Source organism: Lotus japonicus, chromosome 1, assembly GCF_012489685.1.
Source record: "Lotus japonicus ecotype B-129 chromosome 1, LjGifu_v1.2".
NCBI classification, from domain to species: Eukaryota; Viridiplantae; Streptophyta; class Magnoliopsida; order Fabales; family Fabaceae; genus Lotus; species Lotus japonicus.
Window position 1 is genome coordinate 52,663,695 of NC_080041.1, and position 22,465 is coordinate 52,686,159.

Sequence of the window (22,465 nt, forward strand, 5' to 3'; positions counted from 1 at the left end):
CAACTATCTAAAGGAATGTGTTGAGAAGTCAAGGAGTACTGCAATTGAGACCAAGAGGTCTATCTCCTACATTTCTTATGGCAGGCTGCTCTCAGATATTTTCACTCAGAACAAACTGGTCAAGACTCTATCTGACCTAGAACTTCATGGGGATCTGGCTATGTCCATTGGAGATGCTCTCAATGGGACTAAGTTGAAGAGAATGCAGATCATTGACAAAGTTCAAGTTGAACCTGAAGAAGAATCATCTGAAGAAGTTCGTCAGAAGAACCACCCTGTTGATGACTATCCTCTCTGGTCTAAGAAGGATAATCCAGCCAGCATTCTGGAATATGTGAGAATGCTCAGAAGTGAAGGAGATCCAATCACTCTCGAGAAATTTATCAAAAGACTTCCTGATAGTCCTCCTGAGGTACCAACAAGGAAGTCCAAGAGAACAACTAGCAGCAAGCCTTCAGATCCCAAGGGCAAAGGGATTCTGATAGAGGAAACCAAGAAGATGAAAGCCGCACCAAAATCTGTGGTCATCAGGGAACCAATTCCAGAACCGTCTCCTGAAAGAACTCCAGTGGAGTCACCTCAGAAATCTCAGTCTGAGAGCTCTATGGCTTCCTCCATTGGAACTCAAGAAGAAGAAGATGACACCAACAGAGGAGGAGCTGTTCACTCTAACTCTGAAGAAGGTTCACTCAGAAGGAATGTCAAGAGGAAAGCTGTCATGGAAGAATCTTCTGATGAGGAAACCGAAGATGATGATGTTCCTCTGACCAAGAGGCAAAGAGTTCAAGTAATTCAAGTTGAGGATGAAGTTGAGCAGGATGATAGTGAAATTATTGGGAATGTGCTCCAAGTTATAAGGGAATCTCCAGAAGTTGAAGAATCCACCGATTCTGATGAAGCGCCCATAGCCAAGAGGAAGAAACTGCCTCTGAAGGGTCCACTTCAGAAGAAGGAGCCATAACCAAAGCAAGCATCTGAGAGTGTTTCAAAAGTACAAAGGGAAAGGAGATCAAAGATAGCTTCTGATCCTGCAAGGACTGCCAGACTCACCAGATCTACCATTCTCAGAGATTCAAGTAAGGAACTTACTGAAAGCATTAATTTAGATTCTGCTTTAGTAGTTATTCCTGAACAACCTGTACCTATATCTACATCCTTGCCAACCTCAATCCAAACAGTTCCACCTCAAACAGAACCTCACACACAAACCATATCTCAAGCCGAAACACAAGCTCCCCACTTAAACATCCAAACTGCTACCACTTACATTCCATCCATCCCAATTCAAACCTCTTCCACATCCACCACCACTGAGTCTGTACCTCTCTTTAATTCATTCATTAAGGGTATCGCTCAGAGTGAGGCCACCTTGAGGGACTTGGTTCAACAATTCACACCTAAGCCTCCATCCACCTCAAGAACCCTTCTGGTAACTGAATCTGGTGAGATTCCTGCTGTGGAAGACGAAGGAGATGAGGATGTTCAGATTCTAGAACCTCCTTTCAATGTGCAACCTATCCAGCAGGTAGCCTTCTATTTTGAAGATGTGTTCCTAGATGCTGCTGCTGAGTCCTCTTATGTGTCCTTGTCTCACTACTCCATAGTAAACTCAAGAGATCTGAGTTTCACCTCGCCTGAGAAGACAGCTACATCCAGGCAAAGACAAGAGACCATTCCTGAGATTGAGCATATGGACGAATCAGATCATTCAGGACAAGAGAAGGCTCATGTGAATGAATCAGATCCTTGCCAAGCGTCCTAAACAAGGAATACATTTTGTTCAATCTTCTGAACAAACATGCCTCTGACGCCTTATCCCAGTACATCTGGACAATACTCTATGTTTCCATGTGATCTACGCAAGTTCTGAACCATCAATTTCTGATGAGTATACATTCTTCTATGCGTATCTTCTGATCACCTCACAAGACTCCGAATCTAGACTCTTCATCATCTCATCAAGTCATAGATTCAGGGGGAGACCCCAGCTCAGAATCAGGTGCAATCCTAGATTCAGAAGGAGCAACATAAACCGTTACACAAGGATAAGTTTAACTCTGATCTCTTCTCTCTTGTGTATTCAATTTATTGACTAAGAATTGTTCATCAAAATACTTGTTTTGTCATCATCAAAAAGGGGGAGATTGTTAGATCAAGATTTGATCAGTGGTTGCATCTCTAGATTTTGATGATTACAATTAAGGTTTTTGAGGATGAACAATTATGGTACTCTAACGTTTGTCTTTTATAGTTGTGACAAACAGGTTCTGATTCTGACCCAAGCTCACCATGTTCGTTCAGAACAGTGGCAAATCCTTCAGAAGTTCTGAAGATAGAAGCTCTCAAGAGGTACTGAAGAACCGGAGGCAGAAGTTCTGAAGACCAGATGTTCCAGAAGGAACGGTCCTGAAGTAGAAGACTCAAGTTCTGAAGACATGCAAGAAGTTGGCTCTGAAGACCCAAGCAATTCTTGCTCTGGCGTTCAGAAGTTATGAGGATCTTGCCCAGAAGCAGAAGTTGCAAGGTCAGAGGATCCAAGCTTCCGTCTGACTCTGATCAGAAGCTTCACCAACATCCATCTGCAGCACTCTAGATCATAAGTCAGCAGGTGAAAGGACAGGTCGCTGTCATAGTACACATCGTACAGTCATAGCCTGCCCGACACCTACCACGTTCAGCCTAGAAGTATGATATTACAAGATTGCCACTCCAACGGGCAAAACCCTAGCAACGGCTACACCAAATGCCTTGGAGTATATTAGGGCTGAAGATAGAAGAAAGAAGCTAAGAAACTTTGCTGATATTCTTGAAATCATTCTAACCGATCTCTTAGCAATATTTCTTCACTGTTCTTGAACATCTGAGTTTACCATTAGCTTTTCAGAAGCATTTCTTGTAAACCCAAAACCTTTTACAAACACTTTGTAAAGTTCCTTAAGAGACCAAGTTTAGTCGGATCTTGAGAGGACTGAATCAAGTTTGGTTCAGTGTTTAGCTAGTCTTGAGAGGATCGGTAGATCAGCTTCTTAAGAGTATACTAGTGAGAAAATCAATGTACTGTTAGTCACTTTGCAGGTTGCAAGTGCAGTTGTAGCATTCATTGATTTTAGTGAATTGCCTTCATCAGAAGAAGGAAGAAATCACCTTCACGGGTGGACTGGATTAACTTGAGCTTTTATCTCAAGTAAACCAGGATAAAATACTTGTGTGCTCTACTTCATATTCTTCAGCACCTAGTTTAAAAACTCTATTCAAACCCCCCCTTTCTAGTGTTTTTCGCACCTTCATGAAAGCCACTGCACCAAGCTCTCTTCTTCTTTTCTCCTCCCACACACAATCACCATGAAAACACCATGAACCCACAACTATGGCAGCAACCACGATCCTCTTGCTCTTCAGCCGTGAACCACCATCATACAAGGCCAGCCACAACGAGTCCAGCAGCCCCAACACGCGAGCAACCACAGCTACCACAACGTGAAAACAGAGGAGTACGTCGTCGCCGACATCGCCGACGTCGCCAAGTTCGCCCTTCATTTCCGGTGTCATCGAGCCTCCATTCACAGCGAGGTTAGTGCCATTGGAACCCTTGCGACGTCCACAACGAAACCCATATTCCGGATCACCGTTCCGTCACCGTAGACCGCCGCCGGTGCCGTCTTCGGAGTCGTTTTCCGATCAACTCCGGCGACCGATGGATAAACGGAGTGCACCACGACGATCGTTGCCGCGAGGAGAACAATAACCCTCAATCAATTTCAGTTTTGGACAACTTTTGTCGGCGAGCTCCGCCGACCTACAATTTGACTTTTTGAGCAAACCGTCGACTTTTTGGGGAAACGGACAGCGCCATTGAGTTCCTGGCCGTGAAAGAAATAAAGAACCACTATCTCTTTTGTGTCTCCAGCGACAATTCCTCCGTCAACCACCGCGAACCACAACTTTCTTCGGCGACTCTTCGCCGACAAGCCTTCAGAACTTGGATTTTGTAAGACTTCAACCTTTGTATATGTTTTAGCATCGGGCAAGCAAGTCTTTAAGAAAAATAAACCCTTTCGATGTTATTGTGAAAATCGAAGTTTAAAATTTAATTTGTGAAGAGTTTGAGTTGTTTTACAAAATGATTTCATTGCAAAAGAGTTATGTACTCTATTATTTGTTGAAGCTGTTGAATGAGAAAGAGTCGTTTAAATTGCGGTTGCTTCGAGTCAATTGTCGGAAGTCGTAGCTTAAGACCTTGAGTTAGTGGGTCAACTTAGTTAGTGATTTCGTTAAGTGTACTTATGAAGGGATAACGGGAGCGCTTGGCGACGAAGCCAAATAATAAAAGGAAGCAAGACGACACGGGAAAGCAAAGATGTGATCGAAATGAAGTCACCGTTTTGGAAGGAAGTTGGCTAAGGTAAGGGTAACTCAATTTTAGCGTGTCCTTGAGTCTTGCATGCTTTTATCGCACTGCATGCGTTTGAGATGAAGGTGTTTAAATTGATTGACATTTGATTATGACTGTTGTGCTGAACTGGGAAAATGTTTTATGGAGGCTTCGGCCGAGTGAACTTATTGAGACGTGTGTCTCCGTTTTCTGAGAGGCTTCGGCCGTTTACTGGTTTCTGTCATTACTGCTTTCTAGTGGATAAGACATAGTTATTGTTGATACCTTGATTGTCGTTATGTTGAAATAGTGAGCTGAGTTAGTATGCATTTTGATGAGACGTATGTTTGTTGATAATATGAATAACATGTGATTATGTTGATTTGATTATTGAATTTGAGATTGTTGTTTGAGTGTACACAGAGTTGGATGAGATGTTGTGTTTTGCTTGAAGTGGCGATGAGGTGGGTTTGTCCCACGGGATTGTCCCGTCTTTCGAGGTGTTATAAAGTGGCAATGAGGTGGATTTGTCCCATGCGATTGTCCCGTCTTTTGAGACGCTAAAGTGGCGATGAGGTAGGATTGTCCCACGGGATTGTCCCGTCTTTCGAGGCGTTATAAAGTGGCAATGAAGTGGATTTGTCCCACGCGATTGTCCCGTCTTTTGAGACGTTAAAGTGGCGATGAGGTGGGTTTGTCCCACGGGATTGTCCCGTCTTTTGAGACGTTATAAAGTGGCAATGAGGTGGATTTGTCCCACGCGATTGTCCCGTCTTTTAAGACGTTAAAGTGGCGATGAGGTGGGTTTATCCCACGGGATTGTCCCGTCTTTTGAGACGTTAAAGTGGCGATGAGGTGGGTTTGTCCCACGGGATTGTCCCGTCTTTTGAGACGTTATAAAGTGGCAATGAGGTGGATTTGTCCCACGCGATTGTCCCGTCTTTTAAGACGTTAAAGTGGCGATGAGGTGGGTTTATCCCACGGGATTGTCCCGTCTTTTGAGACGTTAAAGTGGCGATGAGGTGGGTTTGTCCCACGGGATTGTCCCGTCTTTTGAGACGTTATAAAGTGGCAATGAGGTGGATTTGTCCCACGCGATTGTCCCGTCTTTTAAGACGTTAAAGTGGCGATGAGGTGGGTTTATCCCACGGGATTGTCCCGTCTTTTGAGACGTTATAAAGTGGCGATGAGGTGGGTTTGTCCCTCGTGATTGTCCCGTCTTTTGAGACGCTAATGTGACGATGAGGTGGGTTTGTCCCACGTGATTGTCCCGTCTTGCGAGACGTTATTGTTTGATTGATATTGTTGAGATTATTGATATCCGAGTTGATTACATTGTTGAGGTTGTTGTTATCTGATTTAAGTCTAGGTGTTAAGTTGTGGATATCTGAGTAAATATATGTTGTTAAGTTGTTGATATCTGAGTTAAAACAATATCGTTGATTTTGCTGATATGGTGATATATGATTTGATTTCATGTTGGTAGATATACGGTGTCATCTATCCTGAATTAAATTGGTAGCTTACTTACCATGGCAATGTATTAGATTTGAATAACATGATTTTGTCTTTTATATGTGGTAGTTTTATGGAGTTAACCCTTTCTATTTGCTACTTGTTGTTTGGGCGCTTAACGCTATTAGGCGATGGAGAATCTTCGATGGAGCTTGACCTTCGTACGAGTCGGAGTGAAGAACTGTGGATGATTCGAAGAATAGAGTTGGGTGCAGGGCTGGAGCTTGGGTTAGAGAGCTTACCGTTATTGGTTTAAGCTTGCCTAATGATTTTAGAAATTTACATTTGGGGTTTCGGATACTCGCCTTGTTCAAGGTTTGATGTAAATTTATTTACAGTTGGGAGTATGCATGACATGTTTTGGAAATACTTCGAAAAGAAAAAATATACGCATGTTTATAAATCCTTTTGGAAAACATTGCATATTTATTTTATCAGATTGTTACCGTAACCCCTAAAATTCGAGGCGTTACAAAAACGGAGCCCAAGACTAACGTAGGCTACAATCCCGAAACCGCCACGCAGCAATCAAAGGAGTGGGCCAAGGTCTGGCAGACCTCGAGATCCAAAGAACCATGTGGAAAAGGAGGCCAAGCGCCAAGTGTAGCACGCGAGTGAGAGGTCAACAGTGCAAGAAGTTTTAGTGCAGCAAGTTAATGTGTGCCCTAGTGGGACCCCGTTTCTAACCTTTGCCCCTTTTGAGAAAGTGTGGATTAAAAAAAGGAAGCAGGCCCTAGTTGGTGATGCGCTGGACCCACAGGTGAAGGAGCCAAGCGTAATGATCCAAAGCCCTGGAAATGGTTTTATCATTGAGAAATAACATGAGTGATGCAGATTGGGACGCGAACTCCAACCTAGATGTTTGCGCAATTCAATTCTCACAACACCAACAAGGTCTTCCTCGGGTAAATTTGTTGGGCATGGACGTTCCAACTGAGTTCGCGTTCCAAGCTGGGGTTAGTCATGACCCTCGACCACCTGATGGGCTGCAAGAGCTGGGAGGTGATGATGTGGATGCTATGGATACTCTTGGAAGCAACCGAGGAGGGTAGAATCCAGGTGAGAATATCGAGCCTCATGGCGGGGATCAGTGACTTGTGCTGGTCTGGGATTAGTAGTTCTTGTCTCATGATGATAAACCAAGACTTTTCGGTTCTCTCTTGGAATCTTCGTGGGGCGAGTAATGTTGTGTCACGTCGCCATGTGAAGGAAGTGGTGCGAAAGACTTCTTGTAAGACCCGGTTTTAGGGCATATTATTTTAATAATAATATTAAATAATATTCTGTGAATTTCTTGTGTTATATGTGATATTATGCCTTTTAAAAAGGGTGATTAATTGTTAGAAGCAATATTAAGTCTTAAAAACCTCTAGACGTAGATGAGCGCGACGATACGAGCACTTTGACAGTAATATTGCTAGGGTTCTGCGACGGCGACTTTTAGGTCAAAATCGGCCCGACAGGGGCGATAAGTTGGCGAATCGAGTCGACAAGGACGATTTCGTGGGCCACACCTCATGGGGAGGTGCTGGGCATATTTCTAAAATAATATTCCTTTCCCCTATTTTTTGAGAAATTGATTTCAATAAAATGGGTTTTTATTCAAATAAAATGTATTTAATTATTTTAAAACCTATAATTTATTAAATAAAAATGTTCAAAATTATTTTCTGGAACATTTATGAGGGCTGGTCGAATATTTGGAGGGAGGAAGGAGAAAAAGACTTTAGAATTTCAAATTAGGGTTTTTATGGTGCATTAAGAGGGGATTTTTGTGATTAATGCACCTAATCACCTAAAAACCACCTTGTTTTGTGTTTGATGGTTTTATTGAGTGAAAATCTGCTCATATTTGCATAAGGTGGGAGGCCAAGCTTGGAGAAGGAGGAGGGAATAGTTTTCCACTTAATTGCTAGTCTTTATTTGTGGAGGAGAAAATCAGGGGTTTGATTCCTTTGACTCTCATTAAGTGAGAGGGCTTGAGTGAGAGTTTTCAAATCTTTAAAGGGCCTTGACAAATCTGATTTAAAGAATTAAGGATTTAATTTTGATCCTTCAAGAGTTTTGGTTTTAATGGAAATTAAATGGAGGATTAAAGCATGGTTTTAAAGGGAGTTATGGACTAGAAATAAATTGCAAAGAGGCCCTTGGTTTGACCAAGCTTGTGGCCGAAATTTTCAACCATTTTGGAGGGAAAAATGCATTCAATCACCCCTTCAATGCTTTGTACTCAAACCTCTAATATAAATAGACCCTTTCCCCCTCTCATTTCTTCACACCAAGCTCATTTGCTCTCTCCTCTCTCTAGCCGTGAGCTTCCTCTCCCTCTCTTGTCTTTTTTTTTTCTTGCTTTAGTTTCTAAGCCTTGAGCAAGGCCATTCTTAATATGCTCTGTGGTTGCAGCTTAAGCTGATCTGTAAAAAACCAGAAGAGAATGATCTTGATCGGGTTGCTTAGGAATGTTTATGAATGTGGGGGGTTTTCTTAAGAAAATTCAGGATGTTCTTATAGTGTTCTTATGATCTTCAAACAAGTATTTTTGAAAAGAGGTTTTGATCTTATGAAAGAGAAAGTTTTGATTTTTCGAGGTTTTAAGATGAAATTGTTGAAACGACGGGGAAGGGATATATTATCGCTAAACGACTACTAATTCGTACCGTTACTCTGTCAGCATGACTAGGAAGTTCGAAGCGAGCGTGATCCCGCCAAATCCAAAGTCCTAGGACGTGTTCTGCTATGACTAAGGTAAGGGCACTTCGGCCTCGGCCTAGATGAATTGTTTGTGATTGTGATTGTTAGCAAGCATGATGCTAGGACTATTGATGATATATGTACTAGGTATGCTATATGATAATGATGCAATAAATGTTAGCTAGTGTTATTATGAACATGCCAAAATGCCAAGGGTGTTAGCTATATTTATTGCTGTGCATGCAAGTTATTATGCTATGATATGTTGTTCATAAGGGATGAACGTGATGGCTTAGGGCCTAGGGATGATGACAGACTTGCATGGCATGCATTGTGGACCAAGTGACCTGGACTGGGCTTGGTTGGCCACGGCTAGTGACCTGGACTGGGCTAGTCGATGGTGACATTCAGGGGAGGCCTTGAATAAGGACGAGCGATATACGACGATGTTGGAGAGGTCCAACCCCCGATCTTCAAGCTGTTGGGCAGCGGTGTGTTGGAGAGGTCCATCCCCGATCGCGGAGTCGTGTTCGTCCAGCCTTTCCAAGAGGGATCGGCTTGAGGATATCCAAAGCGTCTTCATGCATACTTACTATACATCGACTAACTATGACTTAGAGACATGGTAGTTCCCCTTATGTGAAAATATTAGCCTAGGGCTTATCTATGAATATTAGACAAACACAATACTTAACGTGAGTGGTTGCTTTCTAGAAGTTGACCCTTGCTTGTTTGTTTGTTTGCTGTTTGGGGCGCTTAACGCCTAGATGGATCGTCGGAGAATGGGCCTCACTCTGCATAGCATGGATGAAGACACCGCCTGGGAGATAGACCACTCTCTAGAGCGGTATGTATATAAGGGCTTTATGTTTCTATCGACCTACAATCCGGACGACACACATCAGAAGGTGACAGGCTTCGATGGCGAGATTCGGATGCCCTATCCTCCTGCTCGGTTTGAACCACCTGACGACGAGGAGTCTTCCATGGAGACGGACCCTTCGGAGGCCCTATCACCACCGGCCATGTTCACACCGCCTACACCTGGACCTGATTCTCCAGAGTACACCCCGTCATCGCCTGCACCCGACCCTCTCATTCAGGAAGCTCGCATGGAGGAGATGTTCGGCAGAGTGATCGAGCGCTAGTAGCAGAGGCTTCGGACACTGATTAGGGAGGTCGTGGATGAAGCTTTCAGGGCCAGAGGCATCGTCTGAGTCGGGTTAGGAGATTGTTATGCGTCTGTACTGGGGGGGGGTTGAGGTCGAGTGTTGTCCTTAGGGCTCGATACCTACTTAAAACTATCGTGTATGTGGGTGAGCTTAAGCAAGATTGAAAGCATTAGTTTCCTTTATTGAGTCTTGATGTAATAAAAAGCCTTGGTCTATTAAATAAAATGAAGTTTATTCAGCATTTATTCTATCTTTTATTTACTGTCAATAAAAGGTTTTATTTCGACAAAAATTTACACACGTTTTTGGAAAAAGGTTACTAAAGTGACCCTCGAGAAATCGGGGCGTTACATTGTGGTATCAGAGCTTTGGTTGAGAAAACTAGAGCTTTGGGTTAGTGGTCCCTAAGAGTTGTGTCCGCGAGAGTTGGGTAGGATTTGCTTGTTAAGATGTTTGCTTGACTTATGAGATTGTCCGGAACGTCATTGTCGTGATGCTCAACCTTTTGAGTCCTTAGGCTTTGAAACTCTTGTTTGAATTGTCTGTAAACTGTGGCTTAGATGAAGTTCACGTGCAGGTTGAAGATGCCTCCACGACAAGACCCATCTAATGCTCAGTTGGCTCAAGCCATGGCTCAGCTGGCCCAAGTGGTGGCCCAGAAAGCCGCTACAACTGCTGCCAACAATGCTGCTCAAGCTCAGCGAGAGGCTGAAGAGCATACTCGGAGGGCTCAGCAACAAGCTCGGGAGCTAGCTCAGGCTCAAACCAGGGGGTTGAATGACTTCAAATGCCAGGACCCGCCGAGGTTCAGTGGTGAGTCAGATCCGGAAAAGGCTGACCTTTGGATCCAGGAACTTGAGAAAATCTTTGGAGTACTGCAGACCCCTGATGACACTAAGGTGGCGCTAGCTACGTACATGTTGCTGGGTGACGCCGAGTACTGGTGGAGGAGCGCCAGCCAGATATTGGAAGCAAGCAACACGGTGGTCACTTGGGATACCTTCAAGAGGGCATTCCTTGACAAGTACTTCCCTGAGACTACAAGGGAAGAGAAAGAAACCCAATTCCTGAAGCTCCACCAAGGAGGCATGTCTGTTGGAGAATAGCCAAGATGGAGGCACTGTCAAAACATTTCCGATTCTTTCAGATGCAGGTGGTTGAGCCCTATCTGTGCAACCTTTTTATGATGGGGCTACGCTACGACATTGAGGAAGCTGTTAGACCTCTGGGCATTCGTCAGTTCCAAGTGCTAGTGGAGAAAGCCAGAGAGGTGGAAGCCATGAAGAACCATCGGGGAAGCCGACAAGTGAGTGGTGGGCCAATCCGGTCTAATCCACAACAACTGAGGAAAGATGATAAGGGAAGGAAGCCCTTCCCCAAGAAACCCTACCAACGATCCCAAGCAAGAGGACACAGTTCAGGACAACTCTACAGTGGAGTTACAACCAACACCGGGGCACCTACCCCACGCCCTGAAGTCATCTGCTTCAAGTGTCACAAACCGGGACATTTAGCCAACCATTGTGACGATAAGGCTTTCAACTGCTGTAATTACAACAAGCCTGGACATCTGTCAAGGGATTGCAAGGAACCTAAGGCAGAGACTACTCGCGACACTGACAGGGGAAAGCGCCCTATGGCCACGGGAAGAGTTTATGCACTGTCTGGATAGGAGGCTGCCGGTGGTAAGAACCTTATTCAAGGCACCTGTTTCATAGCTAATGCTTCACTACTTGTCTTGTTTGATTCGGGTGCTACCCATTCTTTCATATCTACGGACTGTGCAAGGAAGTTAAAGCTGGCTACAACTGACTTGTCTTTTGATCTTGTGGTGTCGACCCTTGGCACCAAGAGTATGGTTACGAGGACAGCCTGTCTAGGGTGTTTCATGACCTACGAAGGTAGGAAGTTCTTCGCAAATTTCCTATGCTTACCCCTGGATCAACTAGAGGTAATCATTGGGATGGATTGGTTAGTAGAGAACCATGTCCTTCTTGACTGTCCTAACAAGACGGTGATTATACCTGACCCCGACGCTCTCAAGTATCTAAAATCGCAAGCTGCGAAAGAAGAATCACCGGCGATGAACTCAACAATGGTCGAGGAAAAGAAAGATAGTAGTGTGCAGGGCATACTAGTAGCTCAAGAGTTCGGCGATGTATTTCCAACCGATGTACCAGGAATACCACCAGTTCGAGACGTAGAGATCGCAATAGACCTCGTGCCTGGCACTAGCCCCATTTTAATCACACCTTATAGGATGGCACCAGCAGAGATGGAAGAGCTACGGAAGCAGTTGGACGATCTATCATCTAAAGGATTTATTCGACCAAGCGTGTCACCATGGGGAGCGCCAGTGCTATTTGTAAAGAAAAAGGACGGAAAGATGAGAGCATCTCAGAGTAGACAGAAGAGTTATGCCGATGTTCGACGGAAGAACTTGGAGTTCGAAGCGGGGGACCATGTGTTCTTACGAGTCACCCAGACTACGGGCGTTGGAAGAGCTATGAAGTCGAAGAAGCTTACGCCGAAATTCATAGGACCATACCAAATCATTGAGCGTATTGGACCAGTGGCATATCGGATTGCGCTGCCACCTTTCTTGTCCAATATTCATGATGTTTTACATGTGTCCCAGTTGAGAAAGTATGTGTCTGATCCGTCACACGTGATTGAGCCGGATCACATTCAACTCAAGGATAATCTCACCGTTGAAGCACCACCAATGAAGATCGAAGAGCGAAGGATCAAGCAATTGAGGAATAAGCAAGTTTCCCTAGTCAAGGTGATTTGGAATCAATCCACGGGAGATGCCACCTGGGAGCTAGAGGATAAGATGAGGGAACAGTACCCCGATCTGTTCGTAGATCCTTCGCCTTAGGTCCAAGGATGAAACTATTTTAAGGAGAGGGGTATTGTAAGACCCGGTTTTAGGGCATATTATTTTAATAATAATATTAAATAATATTCTGTGAATTTCTTGTGCTATATATGATATTATGCCTTTTAAAAAGGGTGATTAATTGTTAGAAGCAATATTAAGTCTTAGAAACCTCTAGACGTAGATGAGCGCGACGATACGAGCACTTTGACAGTAATATTGCTAGGGTTCTGCGACGGCGACTTTTAGGTCAAAATCGGCCCGACAGGGGCGATAAGTTGGCGAATCGAGTCGACAAGGACGATTTCATGGGCCACACCTCATGGGGAGGTGCTGGGCATATTTCTAAAATATTTCATGAGGGAATATTCCTTTCCCCTATTTTTTTGAGAGTTTTATTTAAATAAAATGGGTTTTTATTCAAATAAAATATATTTAATTATTTTAAAACCTATAATTTATTAAATAAAAAATTTAAAAATTATTTTATGGAACATTTATGAGTGCTGGTCGAATATTTGTAGGGAGGAAGGAGAAAAAGACTTAAGAATTTCAAATTAGGGTTTTTATGGTGCATTAAGAGGGGATTTTTGTGATTAATGCACCTAGTCACCTAAAAACCACCTTGTTTTGTGTTTGATGGTTTTCTTGAGTGAAAATCTGCTCATATTTGCATAAGGTGGGCGGCCAAGCTTGGAGAAGGAGGAGGGAATGGTTTTCCACTTAATTGCTAGTCTTTATGGAGGAGAAAATCAGGGGTTTGATTCCTTTGACTCTCATTAAGTGAGAGGGCTTGAGTGAGAGTTTTCAAATCTTTAAAGGGTCTTGACAAATCTGATTTAAAGAATTAAGGATTTAATTTTGAGCCTTCAAGAGTTTTTGTAACACCCCGATTTCGGTGGCGTCACTTTAGTAACCAAAATAAACTTAATGCGGAAAAACGTAGATATTTTTTTTTTTTTAATAATAACTAAGACAAGACTGAATTAAATAAAACCCAACAATAACAATAATCAGAACTAATATACAATATATAAACAGCCCCCGCTGTAGTAGTAACCTCGTCACGAGTAAACCTCCAGTGACGGAAAGAAAAGTGTAACGCCCGAAGGCAAAAGGTATAATCCACAAGAAAGGTCAAGTGTCCGCAACACCATCCCTCAAAACTGAGAATAAGCTGGCCCATCGGCCTGAAGCAAGACCTCCTAAGTCCAACCAACTCTCTGTGATTCTCGTAAAGAACCACACTAAAAGCTATAGGTGGGAAACTACCCTGTCCCCAAAGAAAACAAATGATGTTCAGAGCTAAGACTCTACTCCTACACTAATCCCATCTCGAGGAGCTCACACCAGCACTAAAACCTGCTAGCATGATCGTCGCCCGAATCTGAATCCAGAACGACCTAGTCTATGTACACCATCCGTCCTCCTCTCGCTACCGCGATACGCTCCAGTTCCCGCATCTCAACCCTAGTTCCTCCCGAAGGATGAACCATCATGAATCAGCCCGCCAAAGACATCTGACAAAGGGCGTTTGTTCGCCAAAGCACACACAGAAGACGCGAGAGTCAACTCCAAAGAATTATGTAAATAATAGCACCAATAGATATAAATAAGATAATAGCCACTTAGGCTTATAACTAGGGATAACATCCTAGGGTTGCATATTTCTCAATGAACATAAACGACAGTAAATCACAGTTAACATGCCTCAAATAGAATTAACAAGTACCAAACACACTCATCAACTATGTCAGTATGCATGTTGCATGAAATGATATGCAGGTTAACCCAGTCAACCAATATGCAATCCGGAACGGATGGACATCATCGGATCAGTCCTAACACCAGCCACGGTGGGACCATTTCGGCCCGTGATGCCTCTTACTCCAACATCATCATGTAGTCAGATCAGCATAAAACCCGAATAACGTCACTCTGCTTGGCGACGGAACAAACCGACAACGTCACTCTGGCGACGGAACAAAACAACGTCACTGGCGACGAAACAAAACAACAACGTCACTCTGCTTGGCGACGGAACAAAACAACAACGTCACTCTGCTTGGCGACGGAACAAAACAACAACGTCACTCTGCTTGGCGACGGAACAAAACAACAACGTCACTCTGCTTGGCGACGGGACAAACCAAAGGTATTGCCACTTATAGGCTGGGCACCTCGAGACGGTCGTAACACTAGCCTCGTGTTTAACCATTTCTGCTCGGGCGTCGCTTATCACCTTTGGCTATAGTCAAGACGGTACAAACTCTACATGGTTTGACCATTTCTGCTTGCTATGCCGAACATCAACAGGCACGATACAACTCTACATGGATGATCGTTACCTCCTGTTGTGCCAGGTATAGTCAGGACCGATCCAACTCTGCATGGCTGATCGTTACTTTCTGCTATACCGAAGTACTCTGCTTGGCACTTCATCGCGTATATGCATGGGTGCAACCACTCACGATGACTCTTCGGGTCACCAATGCTCTCACGAAGTCTCACGCTTCAGTGAAGTTTCATGCTCTCACAAGGTCTCACGCCTCAGTGGAGTTCCATGCTTTCCACAAGGTCTCACGCCTCAGTGGAGTATCCCGCATTCACAAGGTCTCACGCCTCAGTGAAGCTTCTCGGCTCATCCCTTGGATGGCTATCAAACTGCTCAACGAGCGAAGGAGTACCAACATACTCAGAACTTACCAAACTCCTCAACACTTGGATCCGACGACACTCCTCGCTTTTCCAAAACTATGATTTGACTTCCAATGCCTTCCTTCGAGGTTGTTATCATTACTTAAAGATTTTGAGGTTATTTAAGGTCTTATGAATTTTCTTTATAAAATAGATTCCCTTTTGTCTTATCGCAAGTCTTATACATTTGCAGGATCTCCCAATCCCAAGTCGCTTCCAGAGGAGGTCTCGATCCACTAAACAAAATTAAGGCCCGAACCTCGTTCGTCCTATCAAACTTTCTCCAAACTCTCAAAATAAAAATCGGCATGACTTGCCCGTTATTCTCACTATTCAGAAACTCAGATTCCAGTACAGAGCATATTTAAATTATCACAATCAACAACATGTCATATATCAATAAATCGCATCATAAACACTTAGCACTTAGCATATAAAGCATGCACCACACATCCTAGATTACCCACATAGCACATAGCATGTAAGACAATCTCAAAAACATTCAGTAGATGAATCATCTACATTGTCAGCCGAAGCCTCAGAAAACATTTTCCAATCACACACAATTCCAGTGCATAAACAGTAAACAATGTCGAAACATCGACCCTAAGCATTAACTAGAGATTCAGTGAGAAGCCCTCACCTGCAGATTCTCCAGGATTATCTTCTAACTCTTCCTCACAAGCAAAGCGTTGCTCCTCAGGAAATTCCTCAAAAGTTCCTTTAAAGCAAAGTCACAGAAATACTATCAGAATCTATCGAAAACTAAGCTATCGATACTTACTAAGGTTACACGAAGCAATACATACTCCGAGGTACGATAATCTAGCGCGAAAAGACAAGTTTTCGGAAAAGGAAATTTTCCTCCTTCCCCCTAATAGGGCTCGGCCACTTTGGTTAATTGTGGGGTTCGATTTTTCTTCGATCAAACTTGGTTCCTATGCTTTCATAAGCCGTAACTAAGGGTATTCTGAACTCGGAAAAATTATCGGATCAAAAACTGTCGCAGGGGTATTTTGGTCATGATTTTTAACTTAGGATTTTCAAAACTGAAATCCCAAAAATAAAATTTTGCAGGGACGTCACCAACGACGTTTATGACAACTAATCCTACTAACACTAAGCTAAGGCGATAGTTTTTAGCCTAAAGGTTGAAGCTTTACCTCAAAAACTCCAAAAATGGGTATTTTAGGCTCAAATTGATTCCGGCGGAATTCCGGCGACATAACGGAAAATCTAACCCGGCAGAAGTGATCTTGGGCGCATAAGGAAGAGGTTTAGAATCAGAAATGAAAGATTCAGGATAGTTTTGCAAAAACCCATAAACTATCAGCTCAGAAAACTCTACAGAAGAGCTATGGAAAAAGCGATCGGAGGTAAGGATTAGCGACTATACCTCGAAACCTTGAAGCAGCAACTGATTAATCAACGATCAAGCAAGGATTGAACAAAATCTTCTTCTCCTTCTTCCTTGATGATCTCGCGGCCTTGAGAGGGAAAATGGAGGAGTTTTGTGTTTTTTTTCTCACTTGCTTGCTATATATAGAAAATGGTAATTCGCGGGAAAATGAAAGTTTCGCGAATCTGATTTTTCCGGCATCATTCTCCATGAATTCTAAGATAGGTTTTGGCAAAGGAATTCCTAAGCTAAGAAGATGTCTCCTTGTATTTTTGGCAACTAATGCAAAGTCGGTGCAAAGTCGGTGTAAAACTATTTTACCCGATAAGTTGCTTTTTGCATCGAATGTCGGAATGGAAAACTTCCTTCTGAAGAAAGATTGAAATCATCAAGAGAAATGGGTGTACGCGTGTAGAATATCCATTTGAAGCTCTGAATAGATAAAGTCTTCATTGTCGAGAAATTCTAGGGTTTTGAAATACCAGGGATTCGGTTTCGGCAAACTTCCGATGATTGGAATCGGACGTTCGTAGATCCTAGAGTTTCGCCTCGAAACGATTGTGATATATGGAAAAAGAGAAGTTCTAACATTTCTCTGAAGATTTTTGGAATTAACTTCCGTCGTGCCTAAAAGTGAAAATTAGCTATATACTAGGGTTTTTGACCTAGGTTTAAGCGTGTAACGATCGTGCTATAACTTTTATCGATCATAATACAATCCTTGAACTTTTCCTGAACTTTCTCCTTCATAAATTTATTTCATTTGGTAAACTCTTGTTCAGGTTTCCTTTCACGATACATCAAGCCTAATCGTAAATGGAAATCTCTTCCACTTATTCTAAGCTTAAAATCTTGGGTCTTACATTACTACCCTCCAAAAAGAAAGTTTCGTCCTCGAAACTTAGGGTTCAGTAAAAGCTCTGACTATTGTTCTTGATCTTTTCCTCTAACTCCCATATGGCATCGTCTGTGTCTTTGTTCCAAATAACTCTTACTAAAGCACTCTGCTTTCCCTTCGACTGTTCCCCTCTTCTAGTCCCAATGTTGACCAACGGCGTCTCAACAGACATATCATCTTTCAACTTGCCGAGGTTTAACTACAATCATCAATGATAACACCACTAAAACTCTTACTCGATTATGATCTCCAGCTTCTGAAGTCAATCTTTACCCTAAGATTCTCATTCCACTTAGCAAAATTCACTCGCTAATCTCTAGCTTGTATCACCGAAATCCATAACAAGTTTCATTCACTCTTAGACTTTAAGAAACTTGTCCAAATATGACAACCTCAAGTGTTCATCTTAATACTAACCTTCCCTTTTCTGTAACTTGATCACCATCTCGTCAATCAACTTCTTAATCCCTTTATCAAATCCTAACCAACTTCGAGTCCTAGAAACTTAAGACAACAATTCATAGACTTAAAACCTGAACCTTCACCAAGTTTGGACCTTTAATGTCCGTTAATTCTTCAATGCTTCCTAAATGAATATCCATTTCTTCAAACTATATCTCCTTCGCAAGAGAACTTATACTTAATGCGAACTTTTTCCTCCCAGCTCGACTAATCCTCGATCCAATCAAGTTAATCTTACCAATCCTTCTATCAAAGTCCATAGCCAGCTCTGATTCCGAATATCACCCCCTCAATATTAAGTTGATCAAGCCTAATCTATCGAAGGTGAAATTTAGAAAAACCCACTGGAACAGTCAATGAGTTCCTATCATCCAATAGTCACAAATATCCTGACCTCACATCCTCAACGATTCCGCTACGGAACTACACGCCCTCGACATCATACGTATACTATCCATAAAAATCTCTATGAGATTCATTCTTCAGCTTCTAGCTTCCTTTTAAACGCATTGGTGCAAAACTACTTTCTAGGTTTACCGTGTTATTCTAAACCTCGTGTAATTTCTATAGCTAAAATACGAGCTACGGTCAAATAAGGTGTTAATAGGCGTAATAACTATAAGGTCAAAGCTTAGACAGTATAAGTAAGATAGGTGTGCTTGCACACGCTACAAGAGTAATGGAATATATTATACTGAAATGAGAAGAAATGGTTAGAAGGTTACCATCGTTCTTGTGCTCTCCTATGATAAACCCCTCAGCTCTCTCACCGTCCATGGTGTAAACTCTTGCTTTAGCAGCAGGACGCTTTCCACGAGCAGTGTTCACGGTTGGCTCCGTCTTGGGTGCTCTGCACTGATCGGCAGTGTGCCCCATTCTGTTACAATTAAAGCATTTGGGCCTCTTGTCGGGACAAGCATTAGCATAATGCCCCGGCTCCCCACATCTGAAACAGGTCATCTCCTTCTTCAAAGTCTGATCTCCGGGACCTCCAGCAGTACCCGTCATGGGTATGTAAGATCCTGAAGTAAATCCTCTTCCAGCAGGACGCTGATATGGCCCCCTGCTCTGAAATTTCTCTCTGCCCTGAAAATTTTGAGAGCCCGACCTCATCGGCCCTCCAGTTCCAGTCCGGTTCATTCTCCGGTTCTTCATCAGTTCCACTTCCGTGGCTTTCTCAACCAACGACTGGAATCGCATGATTCCTAGCGGCCTCACTGAGTCCTCAATATCAGGCCTCAGTCCATTTACAAAGCGCTTGCACATGTAGCGCTCATTCACATGATCATGAAAGAATTGAAAATGCTTTGCCAAAGATTCCAGCTTTGAAGCAAATTCCGGTACTGACATACCTCCCTGACGGAGTGTCAGAAATTGTGACTCCCGCTCATCCCGAGCACTTGTTGGAAAATACTTTTCCAAGAATGCGGTCCGGAATGAGTTCCAGCTAATCTCCTCGTGATTGTCTTCCATAATTCCTCTGGTGCCCTTCCACCAGTACTCAGCATCCCCGAGTAGCAGATAAGTCGCCATGCCCACTTTGGCACCCTCAGCAGTTTGTAGTACGCCGAATATCTTCTCGATTTCCTGAATCCAGAGATCCGCTTTGTCTGGGTCAGTACCACCAGAGAACTTTGGTGGGTTTTGCCTCCTGAAGTCATTGAGGCCTTTGTTTTGGTCCAGAGTTACTTCCCTCTGGCGCTGATGCTGATCACGTGCCTCCTCAGCAGCACGCCTCATCGCATTATCATTTGCCTGCGCTGTTACCGCTTGGGCCATAGTGGCCATCATCTCAGCTAGCTGATTAGTATTCACCATGTTCTGTTAAGTTAAACAAACAGTTAGTACTCATCATAAGATAGCATCTAGTATAACTATACAATATGATTAAGCAATAACTTCAATCAATTTTTAAGCGAAAAATCGCTTGCAGACAATCAATTTTCACTCTTTGCAGAGTCACACAACCTAGCACAGAAGACCTATTCCCCAACAACTCCCGAAAGACTCGACCGTGCTCTGATACCACAATGTAACACCCCGATTTCGGTGGCGTCACTTTAGTAACCAAAATAAACTTAATGCGGAAAAACGTAGATTTTTTTTTTTTTTTAATAATAACTAAGACAAGACTGAATTAAATAAAACCCAACAATAACAATAATCAGAACAAATATACAATATATAAACAGCCCCCGCTGTAGTAGTAACCTCGTCACGAGTAAACCTCCAGTGACGGAAAGAAAAGTGTAACGCCCGAAGGCAAAAGGTACAATCCACAAGAAAGGTCAAGTGTCCGCAACACCATCCCTCAAAACTGAGAATAAGCTGGCCCATCGGCCTGAAGCAAGACCTCCTAAGTCCAACCAACTCTCTGTGATTCTCGTAAAGAACCACACAAAAAGCTATAGGTGGGAAACTACCCTGTCCCCAAAGAAAACAAATGATGTTCAGAGCTAAGACTCTACTCCTACACTAATCCCATCTCGAGGAGCTCACACCAGCACTAAAACCTACATGCTAGCATGATCGTCGCCCGAATCTGAATCCAGAACGACCTAGTCTATGTACACCATCCGTCCTCCTCTCGCTACCGCGATACGCTCCAGTTCCCGCATCTCAACCCTAGTTCCTCCCGAAGGATGAACCATCATGAATCAGCCCGCCAAAGACATCTGACAAAGGGCGTTTGTTCGCCAAAGCACACACAGAAGACGCGAGGGTCAACTCCAAAGAATTATGTAAATAATAGCACCAATAGATATAAATAAGATAATAGCCACTTAGGCTTATAACTAGGGATAACATCCTAGGGTTGCATATTTCTCAATGAACATAAACGACAGTAAATCACAGTTAACATGCCTCAAATAGAATTAACAAGTACCAAACACACTCATCAACTATGTCAGTATGCATGTTGCATGAAATGATATGCAGGTTAACCCAGTCAACCAATATGCAATCCGGAACGGATGGACATCATCGGATCAGTCCTAACACCAGCCACGGTGGGACCATTTCGGCCCGTGATGCCTCTTACTCCAACATCATCATGTAGTCAGATCAGCATAAAACCCGAATAACGTCACTCTGCTTGGCGACGGAACAAACCGACAACGTCACTCTGCTTGGCGACGGAACAAAACAACAACGTCACTCTGCTTGGCGACGGAACAAAACAACAACGTCACTCTGCTTGGCGACGGAACAAAACAACAACGTCACTCTGCTTGGCGACGGAACAAAACAACAACGTCACTCTGCTTGGCGACGGGACAAACCAAAGGTATTGCCACTTATAGGCTGGGCACCTCGAGACGGTCGTAACACTAGCCTCGTGTTTAACCATTTCTGCTCGGGCGTCGCTTATCACCTTTGGCTATAGTCAAGACGGTACAAACTCTACATGGTTTGACCATTTCTGCTTGCTATGCCGAACATCAACAGGCACGATACAACTCTACATGGATGATCGTTACCTCCTGTTGTGCCAGGTATAGTCAGGACCGATCCAACTCTGCATGGCTGATCGTTACTTCCTGCTATACCGAAGTACTCTGCTTGGCACTTCATCGCGTATATGCATGGGTGCAACCACTCACGATGACTCTTCGGGTCACCAATGCTCTCACGAAGTCTCACGCTTCAGTGAAGTTTCATGCTCTCACAAGGTCTCACGCCTCAGTGGAGTTCCATGCTTTCCACAAGGTCTCACGCCTCAGTGGAGTATCCCGCATTCACAAGGTCTCACGCCTCAGTGAAGCTTCTCGGCTCATCCCTTGGATGGCTATCAAACTGCTCAACGAGCGAAGGAGTACCAACATACTCAGAACTTACCAAACTCCTCAACACTTGGATCCGACGACACTCCTCGCTTTTCCAAAACTATGATTTGACTTCCAATGCCTTCCTTCGAGGTTGTTATCATTACTTAAAGATTTTGAGGTTATTTAAGGTCTTATGAATTTTCTTTATAAAATAGATTCCCTTTTGTCTTATCGCAAGTCTTATACATTTGCAGGATCTCCCAATCCCAAGTCGCTTCCAGAGGAGGTCTCGATCCACTAAACAAAATTAAGGCCCGAACCTCGTTCGTCCTATCAAACTTTCTCCAAACTCTCAAAATAAAAATCGGCATGACTTGCCCGTTATTCTCACTATTCAGAAACTCAGATTCCAGTACAGAGCATATTTAAATTATCACAATCAACAACATGTCATATATCAATAAATCGCATCATAAACACTTAGCACTTAGCATATAAAGCATGCACCACACATCCTAGATTACCCACATAGCACATAGCATGTAAGACAATCTCAAAAACATTCAGTAGATGAATCATCTACATTGTCAGCCGAAGCCTCAGAAAAC

At 43.3% G+C, this 22,465-nt stretch overlaps 1 protein-coding gene across 1 annotated transcript; it reads left to right on the top strand.

Moving 5' to 3' along the window:
- Nucleotides 1–10,861: 10,861 nt before the first annotated feature.
- Nucleotides 10,862–11,422, top strand: LOC130738028 (uncharacterized). Its single transcript, XM_057589921.1, has one exon. It carries the CDS (start codon nucleotides 10,862–10,864, stop codon nucleotides 11,420–11,422), a length of 561 nt encoding a protein of 186 aa, XP_057445904.1.
- The last annotated feature ends 11,043 nt before the right edge of the window (nucleotides 11,423–22,465 follow it).